Raw genomic sequence first — 19,638 nt, forward strand, 5'->3', positions numbered from 1 at the left:
CCATTGAGTCAGTGATGCCATCACTTTCTCATCTATCCCATCTTTTCTCTCAACTATCTCATCTTCTGTCATCCCCTTCTCCTGACTTCAATCTTTCCCAGTATCAGGGTCTTTTCTAATGAGTCAGATCTTTGCAGATCTTTGTGGCCAAAGTATTGGAGTTTCAGCTTCAGCATCAGTCCTTCCAATGAATACTCAGGACTGATTTCCTTTAGGATTGACTAGTTGGATCTCTTTCAGTCCAGGGGACTCTCAAGAGTCTTCTCCAACACCACAGTTCAAAAGCATCAATTCTTCGGCACTCAGCCTTGTTTATGGTCCAACTCTCACATCCATACATGACCACTGGAAAAACCATAGCTTTGACTATATGGACCTTTGTCAGCAAAGTAATGTCTCTACTTTTTAATATGCTGTCTAGGTTAGTCATATCTTTTCTTCCAAGGAGCAGGCCTCTTTTAATTTCATGGCTGCAGTACCCATCTGCAGCAATTTTGTGAATTGGTAGAGTGGATATCTCTGTATTTATCTTCTTTTTTCAATAATAAGAGATTAATTTTCAAGTGATCATTTCTTTCAGAGAATATCAGCACCCCCAAGCTGTTGTTATTTATATGGATTTTATAGATTATTTTTGAGAAAGTTATAATTTTTAAAATAATGAGCCTTTCATTCATAGACATGGTATCTATCTATATAGTCATCTTCTTATAACCCTCAGTAAAGATTTATAGTATTCTTTGTATGTCTTTTCATTGTTTCATTGCTGAAATTTTACAAGGTTTTGAATATGCTCACCTGTGTGTATGTGTGTGTATGCACACACTATAATGGATTGGATATGTTTCCATTATATTTTTAAACTAGTTATCGTAGATACAATGAACTGACCTGACCGACTTTTGATATATAACTCTGGATTCTTCTTTCTTTGTAGTTTATTCCCTTATTTTTTAAAATACATATTTATATTATCCTCAAAAAATCCTCAGTACTTAATTCTAATTCTTTAAATTTTTTTAAAGCTTTGAAAAACTATTTTCTTGGGACATTTGGGAACGTAATCTACCAGGTACCCTTGGAGTCCTTCAGGCTTTGGAGTAGTAAACTTCCCTTCCTGCAAGTGAGGGAGCCAGGCTTTCTCTGTGTCAGAGACAATGATGCCAGGATTCTACCCATGTAACAGAGCTGCAGATGAGGCTGGCCAGGCCTGGAACTGGCTGGCAGAGCCCTGTTGCACAGGACATAGTATTTTCCAGCTCTCCTCTGATGCACTCTTCAGGGATTCCTCCTGATTTTGTTCTTGGTTCACCAAACAACATATGTTACTCTCAGCTCTTAGACAGAGGAAACCCCAACAGTGGTGTTACAGGCATACCCATGAGGCAGAGGCCTGACTTGGGGTCTGCACAAAAGTGTCTGTAGGTGGTTTTGCAGTATGGGCCAACAACAGAAAATAGAATGGTCAGTGAGCAGTTTCCAGGACAAAAACATGTGATTTGAGGAACAGATGTAAATATGGAAACCTGCAAAGCAAATTTTCGGGGTTTTATTGACCTGGCTAAAGATGAAAATATTGCCATCAATACTGTTGAACCTCTATACATACACTTACTTGGGAAAACAATTATTATTAGGGAGCCATTTTTAAATGTAAACTGCGAACACTTAAAATCATTTGACAAAAATCCATACAGACAGCTCACCTGCCTCCCACTATAAGTTATCCTAACGTTTAACATGGCTATCAATGAGATCTTTGACAGTTAACCTGACTCAGTCTTAGAACATCAGATTCAAGTAGATCCATTCAGTGTGTTGATTATGAGAAACTGAATCCGGAAGACATCGGTCAGCTTTTCACCATCCGTGTCATGATGATCAGGATGTCCTAGCTGATTCCAGAGACGTACGGGGCCTCCTTCCAGTGTCGGGTGTGCACCCACACTGTCCTGGTAGAGATGGGCCGGGTCAGACCACTGAGCCTGCAAATGTGCCTGCTGCCCCCCCAGTGTGGTGCTGACCCACAACTGCCTTGTGTTCTCTGACAAGCAGAGGATCAGACTCCGAGAGTCTCCTGAAAATATGCTTGCAGGGCAGATGCCTCATGGTGACATCCTTTTGCTCACAATGATATTGTTGACAAGGTTCATCTTGGGGACAGAGTGAACATTACAGGCATCTATCCAGCTGTTCCTATTGAATCAATCCAGGAATGAGTCATGTGAAGTCTGCTGACAGAACCCTCATTGGTATCATTCATTATCAGAAAACGGAGGCAAAGTGTCTGCATGAAGGAGATAAAGAAGCAGAACAGAAACTTTTTCAGAGAAGCATGTGAAATTGCTTAAAAAACTTTCCAGAAAAACAAGCATTTATAAGAGATTTGCTTCAGCCTCAGGTCCAAGCAATTAAGAACAGAAAGATTTCAAAAAGGAAATCACTCCAGCTTTTCCGGGAAATAGAAAAGGGTTTTAGTCACACAGGAAGAGGCAGATTTCATGCTGAGATCAGCCTCCTGCTGTGTGGCAACCCTGGGGCCAGCAAGTCCCAGCTGCTGCAGTATGGGTACAGCCTGGTTCCCTGGGACCAGTGCACGCCTGGGAAGGGTTTCAGTGATGTTGGCCTGACAGTATATGTAGTGAAAGACCCTGAGAGGGGATGGCTGGTACTGCAGACTGGTGCCCTTTTCCTGAGTGACAGTGGCATATGCTGTATTGATACTTAAGAAGATGAATCAAAGTACAAAACCAGTACTGCTCAAAGTCAGGGAACAGCTGACTCTCCTCATCTAAAAGCTTGAGGTTACTTGCCAGCTCAAGGCATGAACATATATCCTGCTGCTGCTGCTGCTAAGTCACTTCAGTCATGTCTGACTCTGTTCGGCCCCATAGATGGCAGCCCACCAGGCTCCGCCGTCCCTGGGATTCTCCAGGCAAGAACACTGGAGTGGGTTGCCATTTCCTTCTCCAATGCATGAAAGTGAAAAGTGAAAGTGAAGTCGCTCAGTCGTGTCCGACCCTCAGCGACCCCATGGACTGCAGCCCACTAGGCTCCTCCGTCCATGGGAGTTTCCAGGCAAGAGTGCTGGAGTGGGGTGCCATTGCCTTCTCCTGGAAGTAGCAAATTCTACTGAGTCTCAGTGTGTATGTTAGTTGTTCAGTCATGTCCAACAGAGAAGCTGGTCAGACTTCTCTGTCCGTGGGATTCTCCAGGCAGGAATACTGAAGTGGGTGGACATTCCCTTCTCCAGCGGATCTTCCCAACCCAGGGATCCAACCCAGATCTCCTGCACTGCAGGCAGATAGTTTACCATCTGAGCCACCAGGGAAGCCCATTGACTCTCAGTGTAATGCTAAAAATAAATACATTAATAAAACACACATTGAGAAATATCCAGTGACGACACATGTTATTATCAAAGTTCAGTTTTATCTTCCTTGTGTTAGACCTCAGGTTAGAGCCTGTGGCAGGCATCTGGCTCTCTCCCACATGACTCTGTACCACCAGAGCAGGAAGCAAGCACAAGAGTGCATGGATACAGCCATGCTGAAGGGCCATGCTGTCACAGCCCTGGATGCCGAGGTTAACTCAGGAAGCCAGTCAGGCTGTCACTGAAGCTGCAGGAGTGGAAGGATGGTTTTTGCATATCCTCAATAGCAGAAATCATTACAATGGCTTAGTTGAAGCCCATGCCAAAGTATGATTTTCAAATAAAGTTGAAGTAAAGAAACAGACCTCCATAAAGAGGCTATTAGCAGTATGCTGTTAACCCCTAGACTGGCACTGAGGACATATCTATTGTTACTATAGAAATGAGCGCCATCTGTCCTAAATGGAAAGAAGAGTTAGCTGAAGCACTGAGAAAATTTATTTTATCTAAGAATAAAACACCAGGCCAAAGATACTCATAACTTTTGGAAGATGTTGGGGGACAATCTGACACAGCAATTACCAAAGATATTATATTTGACAAAGCATGGTGTGCCTTGGCTGATGATGATTTTTTGATGGTGATTGAAAAAGCTACTTGCTTGCTCTGGAGCTCTGGTGAGCAGTGCAGTGTGTTCAGCTCCGCTGCGCTTGGTCACTGCCCTTGCTGCCATATATTGTGGTAGAGGGGCCAACAGAAAGACATTCTTAGTCTCTGTTTGGTTTCATAAAATTTTTCTAGCCTGGGTTCAGTTTTTCTTAGTAAAATGTGTTTTCTTTTTTGTTGTTTTTTCCCCACATTTTGTAATAAGTAAAAACATGGTTCCAATTTACAATATATACAGTCAAGATAATTTTCTTGAAGTGTCTTTTGTTAGCAACAGGACTTTGAATCTATATAGAGAGCAGGATATCAATCTTTTGAATATGGCATTCTGGGTCATAGCTTTTGTGTTTAACTTCCTAATAGCAATCATCTATGTGCTTGGGGTTTTATAATATGAGATAAGGCTTAGACAGAGTCATTTTCCCTGTTAAAGCATTCACTGTAATTCCTCAGAGGCTTGTTCTCCTGGCTACTATAAAATCAGAATTAAATGATAGGAAATGATTACGTTCTAGGTTAATTTCTGCCATTTTATCCTAAGATATAAAGCTTTTCCCCAAATAAATGATAGAATTTAAAAAATAACAATAAAAGAAAACTTTTATTGGCTAATTACTTTAGTTTCCAGTTCCAAACTTGTATAATTTTGGTGATAAACACCATCTTGGTTTAATAAAAATGCTACAGTGTTCTGCTGTTAAATATATCAAGGGCATAATTTGAAAAGAGATTTTTTTAGATTGTGTAAAGACTATATCCTCTCTTTATACTTAAAACATTTATTAGTAACTCATGCAATTCTACAATAGCAAGATAAAATAAACTTAATCGTATAGACACGACTGAAGTGACTTAGCAGCAGCAGCAGCAACCTATTTTCTGCAATTTTAAGATAGAGAAAACTGAGTCTCAGAAAAAATAAAAGAATTATTAAGGGCTGGTTACACAACAAATCAGTTTTAAATATCAAGATTTCTGGTTTCCTGTGTTATATTCTAGGTACCATACAATTTATCTGTTTTGTCGTTCTTGGAAGTAGTGTCTGTTTACCTCAAATCAAAATTATTGAATCTTCCCAACTGGCACAGTGGTAAAGAATTCCCCTGCCAATGCAGGGGCCACAGGAGATGCAAGTCTGATCATTGGATTGGGAAGATTCCTTAAGGTAGGAATTGGCAACCCACTCCAGTATGCTTGCCTGCAAAATTCCATGGACAGAGGAGCTCGGAGGGCTATCATACAGGGAGTTGCAAAGAGTCGGACACGACTGAGCACAAGCTCAGCAAAGAAAATACACACACGCATACCAAGAATCAGGGGTAGAGGCACCGTGTGTTGATATTATATAAACAATACTTTATTTTTAATATGGCCTTTTCAAATACCCTGAAGTTGGTGTGTACATTGATGAGTCTGTAAAAGACTATTCCAAAACCCTTGACTGCATTTTTTAACAACTCTTTGGGTGAAAAGTTTATTTTCACATGTATGCATTCTTTATTATAAGATGCTACATTTAACTGTATATTTTGGTAAGGAGTATTCAGACTGTGTAATTTAAGTTTGTTGATGTTACTTACCCTACAGCAAGCTTTCAAACATTTTAAACAAAATAAGTAAAGCGAATACAAGCAGGACTGCGCTGGAAGAGAATGGGAGAGAATCTCCAGATGGACTCCCACCACGATCAGTTCTCAGAACCACAGTCTGAAAATCAGTTCCCTGGAATATTTAGAAGTCAGTTTAATCTGTTATCCATACAGCTGTAGTGTCTTTCTTACAGGTTGTGGAGTAGCATTGCACCCATGCAACGTGGGTGTGTTATTTTTATTTACAGACTTGCTCTATGATTAAATGGCATTTTCTATTTTTTCTTACTGTTAATTTTGTAACAGTTTCCAAGAATACACTTTGTTCATTGATACATTTATCATTCTTTTAACAGATATTTATCAAATGCCTGTAACATGGACTCTATTGTTCAATGCTTTTGTGTGATTTCCCAAAAAGCTATTTAGAACCTAGTTGTGAATAATGGCTAATAAGTATACACAAAGGTATACTCTAAGGTGAGAGATAATAAAGAGCCTCAAATGTGGTAAAAATAGAATTCTATGGAATCTTAGCAGAGTCTACTATGTGTGATGCAGATCGGATCTATGCTTCATGGCTCAGGTATTCCTTTTAGGGAGGACACGCAGCTGAGTCCATCTAGGACCTCTCTTGGCAGAGGAGTTCTGCTCTACTCCTTTTCTGGAAGAGCATGTGCACATTGGCTGGTCGTTGCAGAACTAGGAAGGTCTGAGTGCCTGGCCTCCATCTGGGTTAACCATGAAGAGATACCGCACCTACAGACTGGCTCATGGGGTCACCTGAGCTGCTGTAGAAGTTGTGCTGCACTTAAGCCTTTCCCTCTGTCCATTCCCCTTTGCCACATTTCCTTGCATATACTTTCCATAGGAGCACTTGAAGGAACCCTCCTAGACACCAGCAAATCTCCATCTCAGAGCTGTTTCCTGAGGAACCTGACCCCAAACCAAGAAAAAAATTAGAAAAAATGGCATGGAACTGGTAGCCTCTTAACTTGAAAATCAGTCCATGGGGTTGCAAAGAGTCAGACAGTACTTAGTGACTAAACAACAATGAATGTAAAGTTATGGAGAGGCACATATTTGGGGTGGTAGAAGCACTGTAGCTGACATATCTATTGCAATAAGTCACATAGACACTGACAAAGATCGATTAATTTACCAGAGTGCACAGGACACGTAGAGTAGTTGAGACTGGAAAAAGGTTGAGGAAAGGAATTAATTTTGTAGGTAAATGAAAGATTTTAAAGAATTTGAGGGCATAGATAAGTGACAGAATCAGAGCTGAGTTTTATAAAGAATATGCTTACATCTTTTGTTTAATTAAAGAACAAACTAAGAAAACTATTACACTCAAAATATGTGATTACATATAAAAGCACTGACATTTTGCATGTATTCGATACAAGTAAGCCTAACAAGATTTGATAGATCCTTAAATACTTCCACAATGGTTTAATTGATCAATTTCTACTAAATCCTTTGTGGTAGTTATTTTCAGTACCTACTGTGGGAAAATAGAATATATCAACATGTGTGTCTATATCTCAGATCTTTTAGTATCAACTTGATACGTGGTGATACATATTATCCTAAAAGAGATACGCTGATACATATTGATATCTAAAAGAGTATTCTTTAAAATGGCTAAAATATTAAAAATAATTCTTATATGGTATATATTCACTCAAATATTTATTCAGTACTACTAGTATCAATAACCTCAGATACACAGATGACACCACCCTTATGAAAGAAGGTGAAGAGGAACTAAAAAGCCTCTTGATGAAAGTGAAAGAGGAGAGTGAAAAAGTTGCCTTAAAACTCAACATTCAGAAAACGAAGATCATGGCATCTGGTCCCATCACTTCATGGGAAATAGATGGGGAAACAGTGGAAACAGTGTCAGACGTTATTTTTTTGGGCTCCAAGATGACTGCAGATGGTGACTACAGCCATGAAATTAAAAGATGCTTACTCCTTGGAAGGAAAGTTATGACCAAGCTAGATAGCATATTCAAAAGCAGAGACATTACTTTGCCAACAAAGGTCTGTCTAGTCAAGGCTATGGTTTTCCCTGTGGTCATGTATGGATGTGAGTTGGACTGTGAAGAAAGCTGAGTGCCGAAGAATTGGTGCTTTTGAACTGTGGTGTTGGAGAAGACTCTTGAGAGTCCCTTGGACTGCAAGGAGATCCAGCCAGTCCATTCTAAAGGAGATCAGCCCTGGGTGTTCTTTGGAAGGAATGATGCTAAAGCTGAAACTCCAGTACTTTGGCCACCTCATGCAAAGAGTTGACTCATTGGAAAAGACTCTGATGCTGGGAGGGATTGGGGACAGGAGGAGAAGGGGATAACAGAGGATGAGATGGCTGGGATGGCATCACCGACTCGATGGACATGAGTCTGGGTGAACTCCGGGAGTTGGTGATGGACAGGGAGGCCTGATGTGCTGCGATTCATGGGGTCGCAAAGAGCAGGACACGACTGAGCGACTGAACAGAACTGAACTGAACTGAGCTACCATATGTTGTACTATGAGATCACAGAAAAAGGAAGAAAAATAGAAATATCAAAAATAATTATAAGTGTGATCTGTTCGACAAAAGGGGGAATACCAACTGTTCTGGAAGTATGTGACTGGAGGACCTACTTAGGCATAAGAGTGATAGATAAGCGGAAACATTTATGATGAATAGGCATTATCCAGAAAAGGAAAGAGGAGTGTATTGCATATATTGCAGGGTTATAGAGGAGAATATCTGATGCAAGAGCAATATAATGTAAGTAGGTTTGGAGGAAAAAAGAGTTTGGCATATTTAAGCATCTGAAAAAAGACTGAGGGGGCTGGAATAGAAACACAACAGGAACATGGCTCTTCATTGGCTAAAACAGATAGACAGGGGAAAGATTAGGAAAGGTTTTGTAGACCATGGTAAAGTTCCTAAGCTTCATGTGATGCACCCTATTTGGTATGGGGTCAGATCCAAAGTTGCTGGAGCAGAAGCCCTGAAGTCTGGATCCGTGATGACTCCTTTCCCTTTAAGTCAGTGTTCTCCCTCCCACAGCTCTGGGATCCCGGCCCCACGGGAGAGCAGTGCTGGAGCAGCAGGGGCCCATGTGGGCTCTCAGAGCATTGTGGGGCATGGGTTACAGAAGGTTGGCTGTAGACAGAGATCCAGGCTGCCTCTGATGTGACACCTGTGTAAGTGCCAAAAAAGGCTGCCCCCTCCCTGCCTAGATGCTGCCCAGGTCTGAGTCTCCTTTGTGTTCCAAGGCTTAGCTCTTTCCTCAGTCATGGCAGTCCTCAATCCAGTGCAGAACTGAGTCATGACGTAAGCAATGTTGGAACATTCGATAGGCTCAGGCTGGGTTATGTGCCAGGTCTGCTGCTGCTAAGTTGCTTCAGTCCTGTCCGACTCTGTGCAACCCCATAGATGGCAGCCCACCAGGCTTCCCCGCCCCTGGGATTCTGCAGGCAAGAACACTGGAGTGGACTGCCATTTCCTTCTCCAATGTATGAAAGTAAAAAGTGAAAGTGAAGTCGCTCAGTCGTGTCCAACTCTTAGCGACCCCATGAACTGCAGCCTACCTGGCTCCTCTGTCCATGGATTTTCCAGGCAAGAGTACTGGAGTGGGGTGCCATTGCCTTCTCCGATGTGCTGGGCAGCTGCTAGTACAGTCTCACACTGCCCTCTCTGCCCTGCCCTGGGCTCAAGCCAGAGCATGCACACTCTTCACAGGCTCAGTCCAGGCTTCCCACAGCCCTCCTCCTCAGCAGCCCTCCACCCAGGGGGCAGCTCTGCCCTTTGTCAGACCCCAGGCCTGAGGAGCCCAATATGTGATGTAAATTGCTCACGCCCCAGGGAGGATGTCTGCCCTTGTGATCTCTCTTTTCCTTTGAGTCCCTTCCCAGGGTCACAAGTCCTAACCTGATTGTTTCTCTTCTCTTCCTACCTGATTACATGTGAATTCTTTCTTACTGCCTTGGTTTTATGAGGCTGTCTGCTATTTTCCAGTTAGTTTTCAGGAAGAGTAATTCCACGTGTAAATATATTTTTGATGTGCTCCTAAGGGAAGTTTTATAAGAAGTAAGTCTTTCTCACTTCTTCTGCATTATGTCTTACGTCTGTATTGTCTTACTCCTTTGTCCTGATTGATCTTCCCTTGTTGGTTTTTGTATTTTTGTATATTTAGAGTAACATAAATATATCATTTTGTATATTTAGAGTATATACAAAATATATTATTGTGTATATTTAGAGTATATACAAAATATATTATTGTGTATATTTAGAGTAACATAAATATATTATTTTGTATATTTAGAGTATATACAAAATATATTATTGTGTATATTTAGAGTAACATAAATATATTATTTGCTTTTTGTGTTACTGTTTAAAATTATAAACCTGAAGGAGAGAAAGAGAATTTAGGAAAACATAATGTGACTTACCAGAAACAGTACAGACTTGGAATATGAGATAGCCTTTTGACAGAAATGGGTACAAATAAACTTTTTGCCACAAGAGCTTTGAAAAATGCAAATCAGTGTCCTTAGAATAATCTTCCTGTGGACCCATCAATGTTCCCTGCAACTTCAGGGCATTTGAATCATAAAGTGGATAAAACGGTATCTGTTCTGATTTAATTTAGTTCAACAGACATCTTTTGAGCAGTGTGATTTGCATATGTTATATTTGACACACAGCTTACATGATCTAGAGGAAGAATATCAGGCACAATTTGAAGGCTTTAGTTCAGGTTCCTCAAATACCTAGTTGTCAGGGCACTGGTTTCTTCTCTGTGATGTAAGTAGTGCGACCAGAATGTTAGTAGGTTCCTATTTCCTGCTCAGTTTGCTTCAAGTTTCTATTATGAAGGAATCCTTGAGTGTATATGTATGCTTATAAGCATGAATATGTATGTTTAGTCACTCAGTTGTTTCTGACTCTTGGTGACCCTTTGGATTGTAGCCCACCAGGCTCTTCTGTCCAAGGAATTCTCTAGGCAAGAACACTGGAGTGAGTTGCTATCTCCTTCTCCAGGGGATCTTCCCAGCCCAGGGGTTGATCCTGGAACTTCTGCATTGCCAGCGAATTCTTTACCCACTGAGCCATCAGAAGTGGTGAATGAATATATCTATATCTGTATACACATATACATATGCATAAATGTTATATGGCAACTCAACTTTTCCTAGCCATTTTGCACAAATATTTATGTTTTATTATTTATTTATTTTTGGCATATTGTATTCTAGTTCTTATATATAAATTCTGTCTCTTTTCTGAGTATGAAATATAGTATTTTCTTTCTCTCAGGGATTTTTCCATACTGAAATTAACTGAAGAAACATGAGGGCATCAGGACACACTGCTGAGGCTGGCATCTCCCGGTGTGTTCATTGCCTTGCTGGGCTAGTTTATTTGCCAGGGTGTCTTTAGTTATCAAGCATGTCTGCAGTTCCAAGGAACCTAGGAATATGTATAAGGAAATTAGACAAGTGTCATAAATATTTGATGTTTCCTTTGACTTTCCAAACATGTGTCTCAGTTACTTTCCAGTTTCAAAAATAGGGATAAACCCTTCAGCCTCATAAAGAGAGTGAAATAAATACTTAGTAGATTTTTTTTCTTCTTTTTTCCAACTTATCCTATCCACAAGGGAGCATCAAACTTAAGCCTTTTCAAGAACTGATTATCCAGTGGTAAATTATTCCCAACCTTTGATCTACTCTTTCCTCTTCTCTTCTGCTTTTTATATTTGATGCACACTGGTATTTCTATATAATGTGTATGATGAAATCCAAACTGATTTTACTTGATATTTTTCAAAAGGTTTACTCTGGAGGCAATTATTACTGTCAGTTTAATGGACATGTAAAAATTATCTGTATGCGTTATTCATACTATTAATGTCCCATTAGCTTATTTTGTTTAGAATCAGCTGTATCAAGAGATTAAAAGACTGCAGCTATGCATGCACAAAGATGATGACTGCTCATTACCACCTGGCCAGCACACATTTTTACCAGTGCTCTAATTTCAACGTTGATCTGGGGATAGATGAGAAAAATAGAAGCTCAAAAACATGAGAATATTCTTAGGCAACCAAATAGCAGAGAGTTCAAGTCTGAGTAGTTAAGCAGGGGCTTCAGTTAAAGGGTTTATTTGCTTGAAATATTAACCTCTTAAACATCCTTTATGCTACATGAAGGAAAGTTTTACTGATTACACATGCTAACAGCTCATTAAGAATATAACATAAAGCAGGTAAATTATGAAGTCAAAAAAGTGAAAAAAGATAAGTGGAGGCCATAGTAAATTAAATGTGGGTTCACTGATTTATGGAATTTTGTAACGTGTGCAATATGCACTAAATTGGCCTGTATTGCTCAGTACCAGCTATGAGCCAGAGAAGAGACTGGCTGATAATGGCTTTGAGTATCGATGGGGAATAATAATAATACAATGCCAGGCAGTCTGGTTATCCAAAGTTTAGAATTTTCAGGAGGATAGCATTTTTGCAATGTAGCAATCATATTGATATGTATATTGATACCCTCCTTTTCCTGGAAATAAAGTGCTGTCAGAAATGTAAGATTCTGATATAATTGGAAATATTACTAAAGTTATTCCAGTACTCTTGCCTGGAAAATCCCATGGACGGAGGAGCCTGGAAGTCTGCAGTCCATGGGGTTGCTGATGGTCGGACGTGACTGAGCAACTTCACTTTCGCTTTTCACTTTCATGCATTGGAGAAGGAAATGGCAACCCACTCCAGTGTTCTTGCCTGGAGAATCCCAGGGACGGCAGAGCCTGGTGGGCTGCCGTCTATGGGATCACACAGAGTCGGAGATGACTGAAGTGACTTAGCAGCAGCAGCAGCATTACTGAAGTAGATGTGTGATTGAAAGCATAAAAAGCACTTATAAAAAGATTTCTGAATACCAGTAGTTTGAATTACGTTTAGTAATACAAGCTATATTCGTCAATCAAATTCCTACAGTATTTCTCATTTGGAGATATTTATGATAATCAGATCCACTGTCCTTAAACCCCAGTCTTTAAAACCTTAAGTGATAATTGGGCTCCTTGAAATATTAGTACTGAGTGAATAACAGTATTGGATTCCCTTATCAGAATAGGATAGTTTAACCGTATCAAAGATAAAGGCAATCAAGAGACACTGACAAAGGAGAGAGAGTTCATTTGAAATTCTGCATGGCTCTGCAAGTCCTTTCTTCCTACATCAGACATACATGTATGTTCTGTGTCCAAAAAAAGGCTTTGAAAGCCTATGTCACACAATACGGAGCATTTACGTTATGAAATATCTCTGTTTTTGCCCTAGAAAGTATAAAGCTTTAGGACATTTTCCAGGGAGCCATAAACCATTAGTCCATTGATTCAGAGTTTGTTTACTATAATTCTTTAGACTGGAACATCTTGCTAAGGGCTTTTATAGATAAGACATTTCTTCCTAGTAAATATTACTCATCCTTTACCTGGAGTTGCAGTTGACAAGGGCATTAGACTCATTTACCTCCTTTTATCTCCCTCCCTGGGCTGCTCCGTTAGCACATACACAAATATGCATATCAAAAAGAGGGTAGACAGAACCTAGACCAGCTGCTTTAACTCTTGACTCCCCAAATACTAGTCAAAGAAATACGTGCTGTGCTTAGTTGCTCGGTCGTTTCCAACTCTTTGTTACCCCATGGACTGTAGACCACCAGGCACCTCTGTCCATGGGATTCTCCAGGCAAGAATACTGGAGTGGGTTGCCATGCAATGAAATATAACTGAGTCAAATTAACAAAAGCATTTTCCAAAGCTATGTACATCTCCAAGCATGAGTTTTGCAATCCTCATAAACTTTAGTTGAAAAAAGAACAGGAGCATGATTATAATTTCTAGATGAATTATAAACCAAAAAAATTAAATAATCATGGAGATAATGATTATGATGATCATACTAATTAAGCTCTCATAATTTATCAAACACACTTCTATATTATTTACGTAATAATCTTCTCAGGTACATACTATTATTTTGCATTTAACATGTAGAAATTGGGACATAGAGAAATTAAAGTGACTTAGCCAGGTTTATACAGCTAGTAGACTCCGCTACATTGATAAAATACAGGTATTCAGTTCAGTTCAGTTCAGTCACTCAGTCGTGTCCGACTCTTTGCGACCCTATGGACTGCAGCAGAACACACCTCCCTGTCCATCACCAACTCCCAGAGTTTACTCAAACTCATGTCCATTGAGTCGGTGATGCCATCCAGCCATCTCATCCTCTATCATCCCCTTCTCCTCATGACTTCAGTCTTTCCCAGCATCAGGGTCTTTTCAAGGAGTCATTTCTTCGCATCATGTGGCCAAAGTATTGCAGTTTCAGCTTCAGCATCATTCCTTCCAATGAATATTCAAGACTGATTTCCTTTAGGATGGACTAGTTGGATCTCCTTGCAGTCCAAGGGACTCAAGAGTCTCCTCCAACACCACAGTTCAAAAGCATCAATTCTTTGGGACTCAGCTTTCTTTATAGTCCAACTCTCATATCCATACACGACTACTGGAAAAACCATAGCTTTGACTAGACGGACCTTTGTTGGCAAAGTAATGTCTGCTTTTTAATTTACTGTCTAGGTTGGTCATAACTTTTCTTCCAGGGAGCAAGTGTCTTTTAATTTCATGGCTGCAGTCACCATCTGCAGTGATTTTGGAGCTCAAAAAAAAATAAAATCTCTCACTGTTCCCACAGTTTCTGCATCTATTTGCTGTGAAGTGATGAAACCAGATGCCATGATCTTAGTTCCCTGAATATTGAGTTTAAAGCCAACTTTTTCACACTTCTCTTTCACTTTCATCAAGAGGCTCCGTAGTTCTTCACTTTCTGCCGTAAGGGTGGTGTCATCTGCATATCTAAGGTTATTGATATTTTTCCTGGCAATCTTGATTCCAGCTTGTGCTTCTTCCAGCCCAGCGTTTCTCGTGATGTACTCTGCATATAAGTTAAATAAGCAGGGTGACAATATACAGCCCTCAGGTACTCCTTTCCCTATTTGGAACCAGGATATTGTACCATGTTCAGTTCTAACTGTTGCTTCCAGACCTGAATACATGTTTCTCAGGAGGCAGGTTAGGTGGGTCTGGTATTGCCATCTTTTGAAGAATTTTCATAGTTTGTTCTGATCCACACAAAGGCTTTGGAATAGTCAATAGAGCAGAAATAGATGTTTTTCTGGAACTCTCTTGCTTTTTCGATGATCCAATGGTTGTTGGCAATTTGATCCTGGGTCCCACTGCCTTTTCTAAATCCAGCTTGAATATCTGGAAGTTCACCGTTCATGTACTGTTGAAACCTGGCTTCGAGAATTTTGAGCATCACTTTGCTAGTGTGTGAGATGAGTGCAACTGTGCAGTAGTTTGAGCATTTTTTGGCATTTCCTTTCTTTTGGATTGGAATGAAAACTGGCCTCTTCCGGTCCTGTGGACACTGCTGAGTTTTCCAAATTTGATGGCATATTGAGTGCAGCACTTTCATAGCATCATCTTTTAGGATTTGAAATATGATTTCAAAATCTGACATCCAGGAAATCTGACTTCAAAATTCATGTTGTTGACTGTTTAATCACATATGAGAAGAGCACAGATAATTCAAATTTATAAATTTTTGATAATAAAACTGAATAATAAGAGAGAAGCTATTCAAAAATATCATTGAAGGATCTGTTTTATTGATTATTACTGTTGGAAAAATGAAACTGATTAAATATGGAAATGAATGAATGAGGAATAATTTGTGTGAATGGCTTCTGTGAGCTTAGTGTCATGTGATGGGATACAAGACACAGATGAAACAGGAGACATAGCAGACAGCATAAAACCTGCCAAACAGAATAGAAGTTGAGTTAGAGATTATGGCAAATGAAATATTTTTAAGTACCAACACTAAAGAGGTCAAAATGAAGCAGATCAAAGGCTAACCGAATTTTGCCAAGAGAACGCACTGGTCATAGCAAACACTCTCTTCCAACAACACAAGAGACTACACATGGACATCACCAGATGGTCAACACCAAAATCAGATTGATTATATTCTTTGCAGCCAAAGATAGAGAAGCTCTATACAGTCAGCAAAAACAAGACCGGGAGCTGACTGTAGCTCAGATCATGAACTCCTTATTGCCAAATTGAGACTGAAATTGAAGAAAGTAGGGAAAACCACTAGACCGGTCAAGTATGACCTAAATCAAATCCCTTAAATTATACAGTGGAAGTGGCAAATAGGTTCAAGGGATAAGATCTGATAGAGTGCTTGAAGAACTATGGACGGAGGTTCGTGACATTGTACAGGAGGCAGTGATCAAGACCATTCCCAAGAAAAACAAATGCAGAAAGGCAAAATTGTTGTCTGAGGAGTCCTTACAATTATCTGAGAAAAGAAAAGGAGCAAAGGCAAAGGAGAAAAGGAAGATACACCCATTTGAATGCAGAGTTCCAAAGAATAGCAAGGAGAGTTAAGAAAGCCTTCCTCAGTGATCAATGGAAAGAAATAGAGGAAAACAATAGAATGGGAAAGACTAGAGATCTCTTCAAGAAAATTACAGATACCAAGGGAACATTTCATGCAAATGTGGGCACAATAAAGGACAGAAATGGTATGGATCTAACAGAAGCAGAAGATATTAAGAAGAGGTGGCAAGAATACACAGAAGAACTATACAAAAAAGATCTTCTTGACCCAGATAACCACAATGGTATGATCACTCACCTAGAGCCAGACATCCTGGAATGCAAAGTCAAGTGGGCCTTAGGAAGCATCACCATGAACAAAGATAGTAGAAGTGATGGAATTCCAGTTGAGCTATTTCGAATTCTAAAAGATGATGCTAAGAAAGTGCAGCACTCAACATGCCAGCAAATTTGGAAAACTCAGCAGTGGCCATAGGACTGGAAAAGATCCATTTTCACTCCAGTCCCAAAGAAAGGCAACACCAAAGGATGTTTAAACTACCACACAATTGTGCTCATCTCACATGCTAGCAAAGTAATGATCAAAATTCTCCAAGCCAGGCTTTAACAGGACGTGACCTGTGAACTTCCAGATGTTCAAGCTGGATTTAGAAAAGGCGGAGGAACCAGTTATCAAATTTCCAACATCCATTGGATCATCAAAAAAGCAAGAGAGTTCCAGAGAAACATCTGCTTTATTGACTGTGCCAAAGCCTTTGACTGTGTGGGTCACAAGAAAGTGTGAAAATTCTTAAAGAGATTGGAATACCAGACCACCTGACCTGCCTCCTGATAAAACTGTATGCAGTTCAAGAAGCAACAGTTAGAACCGGACATAGAACAACAACCTGGTTCTAAATAGGGAAAGGAGTACCTGAGGGCTGTATATTGTCACCCTGCTTATGTAACTTATATTCAGAGTACATCATGAGAAAGGCTGGACTGGATGAAACAGATGCTAGAATCAAGATTGTTGGGGGAAATATCAATAACCTCAGATATGCTGATGAGATGACACCATCCTTATGGTAGTAAGCAAAGAAGAACTAAAGAGCCTCTTGATGAAAGTGAAAGAGAAGAATAAAAAATTTGGCTTAAAACTCAGTATTCAGAAAACTAAGATCATGGCATCTGGTTTCATCACCTCATAGCAAATAGATGCAGAAACTGTGGGTACAGTGAGAGGCTTTATTTTGGGGGGCTCCAAACTCACTGCAGATGGTGACTACAGCCATGAAATTAAAAGACACTTGCTCCTTGGAAGAAAAGCTATGAGTGACCTAGACAGCATATAAAAGAAGCAGAGACATTACTTTGCCAACAAAGGTCCATCTAGTCAAAGCTATGGTTTTTTCAGTAGTCATATATGGATGTGAGAGTTGGACTATAAAGAACGCTGAGCACTGAGAAACTGATGCTTTTAAACTGTGATGTTGGAGGAGACTCTTGATAGTCTCTTGGACTGCAAGGTGATCCAACCAGTCCATCCTAAAGGAAATCAGTCCTGAATATTCATTGGAAGGACTGATGCTGAAGCTGAAACTGCAATACTTTGGCCACCTGATGTAAAGAACTGACTCATTTGAAAAGACCCTGATGCTGGGAAGGATTGAAGTCATGAGAAGAAGGGGATGACAGAGGAGGAGATGGTTGGATGGCATCACCGACTCAATGGACGTGAGTTTGAATAAGCTCCGGGAGTTGGTGATGGACAGGCCTGGCGTGCTGCAGTCCATGGAGTCACAAAGAGTTGGACATGACTGAGCAAATGAACTGATTACATAGGTGAAAATTGAAGCAATTTACAAACGGTGATAATTTGTCCAAATATATAGGATTATCAGACAAAAATTCTAAGTTAGAAATAGTTTAGAGGTGACTCGGAATGTTGTATTCATTTGTAATCCTAAATAATGTGAAGGCTGATAAACTCAACTGAGAAAAGAATGGTAAACAAAAAAGAGAAGTCTGACCTACATTGCCATCTGTTGGAAAAGTGAACATCTGTTATGTTGAATGAAAGATGAAGCTTGGAAATTCCCAGTGAATCACAATAGCTAAAACTACTGTTTAAGACTATAAACAGTGTTCAAGACTAATTTAGATTTTTTTTAACTTGAAAAAAGATATTTAAAGGAGAAAATTCAAAACTCCAGAAGTTGGAAACCATGGCTTTGAAGATTTCCAGTGTAATTCTAGTTCAAATTAGAATGGAATTGTGCTGGAGAAAGAGTATTGTCAAAACTTGTTTCTGGAGTAGATTCTAAGCTCTCTGGAAGTATCTTGTATTTTGACTAATGGATCCATGCATGTTCAATATATGTTGGCACAAATCCTAGCCTGGAATTTAGTACCAATGCAAAGATGTCATTATGAGTACCAATTTGCCTCTTTGGGTCAGAATTTCCTTTTCAGTAGATTGGATGGGATTGGATTAAGTGATACTTAAGGTTGTTTTCAATTGCACTCCTATTAATGCTGTGCATCTATTAAAGAATAGCCTGTTAATAATTGCATGCTTGAGAAAACATTTATTTTATAGATGAAAATCATGTTCCTATGATATCCTCTTTTTATTATTTTACATCTTCAAAAATCTTTCATGAGTTTGTTTTCTCTCTTTTAGGGTGGAGTCAGTGGATTGACTGGAGAGCTAGAATTTGGAGAAAATGGAGGCAATCCCAACGTCCATTTTGAAATTCTTGGAACCAACTATGGAGAAGAGCTTGGCCGAGGTGTTCGCAAAGTAAGACCAGACACATTGATAAATCTCCTTTTTCCTATAGTAATATGGTTATGTTGGATTGTTTTCCATGCATTATAGTCACAGTATACATTAAAGTCTATATTACAGTTTGAGAGAAATGAAGAGGCAAGAGAATTAGAGGACATTACATACTCACTAGAAGTATTAAGCAATAAATTTTTCTGTGCCTTAAAATAAAGGGAAAGAATAAACCTATTGTTGCCTAGGGAACTAGCATAATCTTCTATTCACTATAGTAATTTTATACAGTAGTGAATTTAGTATCTACACAACGCCTAACTGCTTGGTTTTTAGCTTGTAAGATACACAAAATCAGAATAAGAGCTTTGATAAATTTCATATGATAAGAGGGATAGTCTATAAAAAGTGACATTACAGTATCTCACTATCTATGTCGTGTAATAAGTAGAAAGAAAATGGTTTGCAGGAAATGAACTCTTATATACTTCAGATCACGTGTAAGAAGTTGAGCGCCTATAAAGGATTTTTCATGAATTGCTGGGACAGTAACTTTCTCAACAAGAGATGTAAAAACCCCTGGAGAAATGATTTTTCTATAGTTTCAATACGCCATTTTTAGATATTTTTGGTAGGGAAAAACTTAAGGTAATTGAATGTGCAAACATAAGTTCATAGTTATAAATCTCTAACTGCATTGACGGTAAGTTCTTCAGTGGGTGTTTTCTTTCCAGTGCTGAGGTATAGGATG

The 19,638-nt window shown here is 39.5% G+C and overlaps 1 protein-coding gene and 1 pseudogene across 2 annotated transcripts in view; both read left to right on the plus strand.

Annotated features, from left to right (window-relative positions):
• Positions 1–19,638, plus strand: part of GRID2 (glutamate ionotropic receptor delta type subunit 2) — a 1,632,436-nt gene that overhangs the window by 996,383 nt on the left and 616,415 nt on the right. For both annotated transcript variants that reach the window (XM_086406553.1, XM_086406551.1), the window contains exon 8: positions 18,789–18,908. In XM_086406553.1, the coding sequence (XP_086262679.1) occupies positions 18,789–18,908 (120 nt within the window). The remainder of the gene's footprint in view (positions 1–18,788; positions 18,909–19,638) is intronic.
• LOC147370969 (DNA replication licensing factor MCM4 pseudogene) lies at positions 1,195–4,118 on the plus strand (annotated as a pseudogene).

Source organism: Bos grunniens, chromosome 6, assembly GCF_055505025.1.
Source record: "Bos grunniens cultivar Pamir isolate PY7600 chromosome 6, Bosgru_T2T1.0, whole genome shotgun sequence".
Taxonomy (NCBI): domain Eukaryota; kingdom Metazoa; phylum Chordata; class Mammalia; order Artiodactyla; family Bovidae; genus Bos; species Bos grunniens.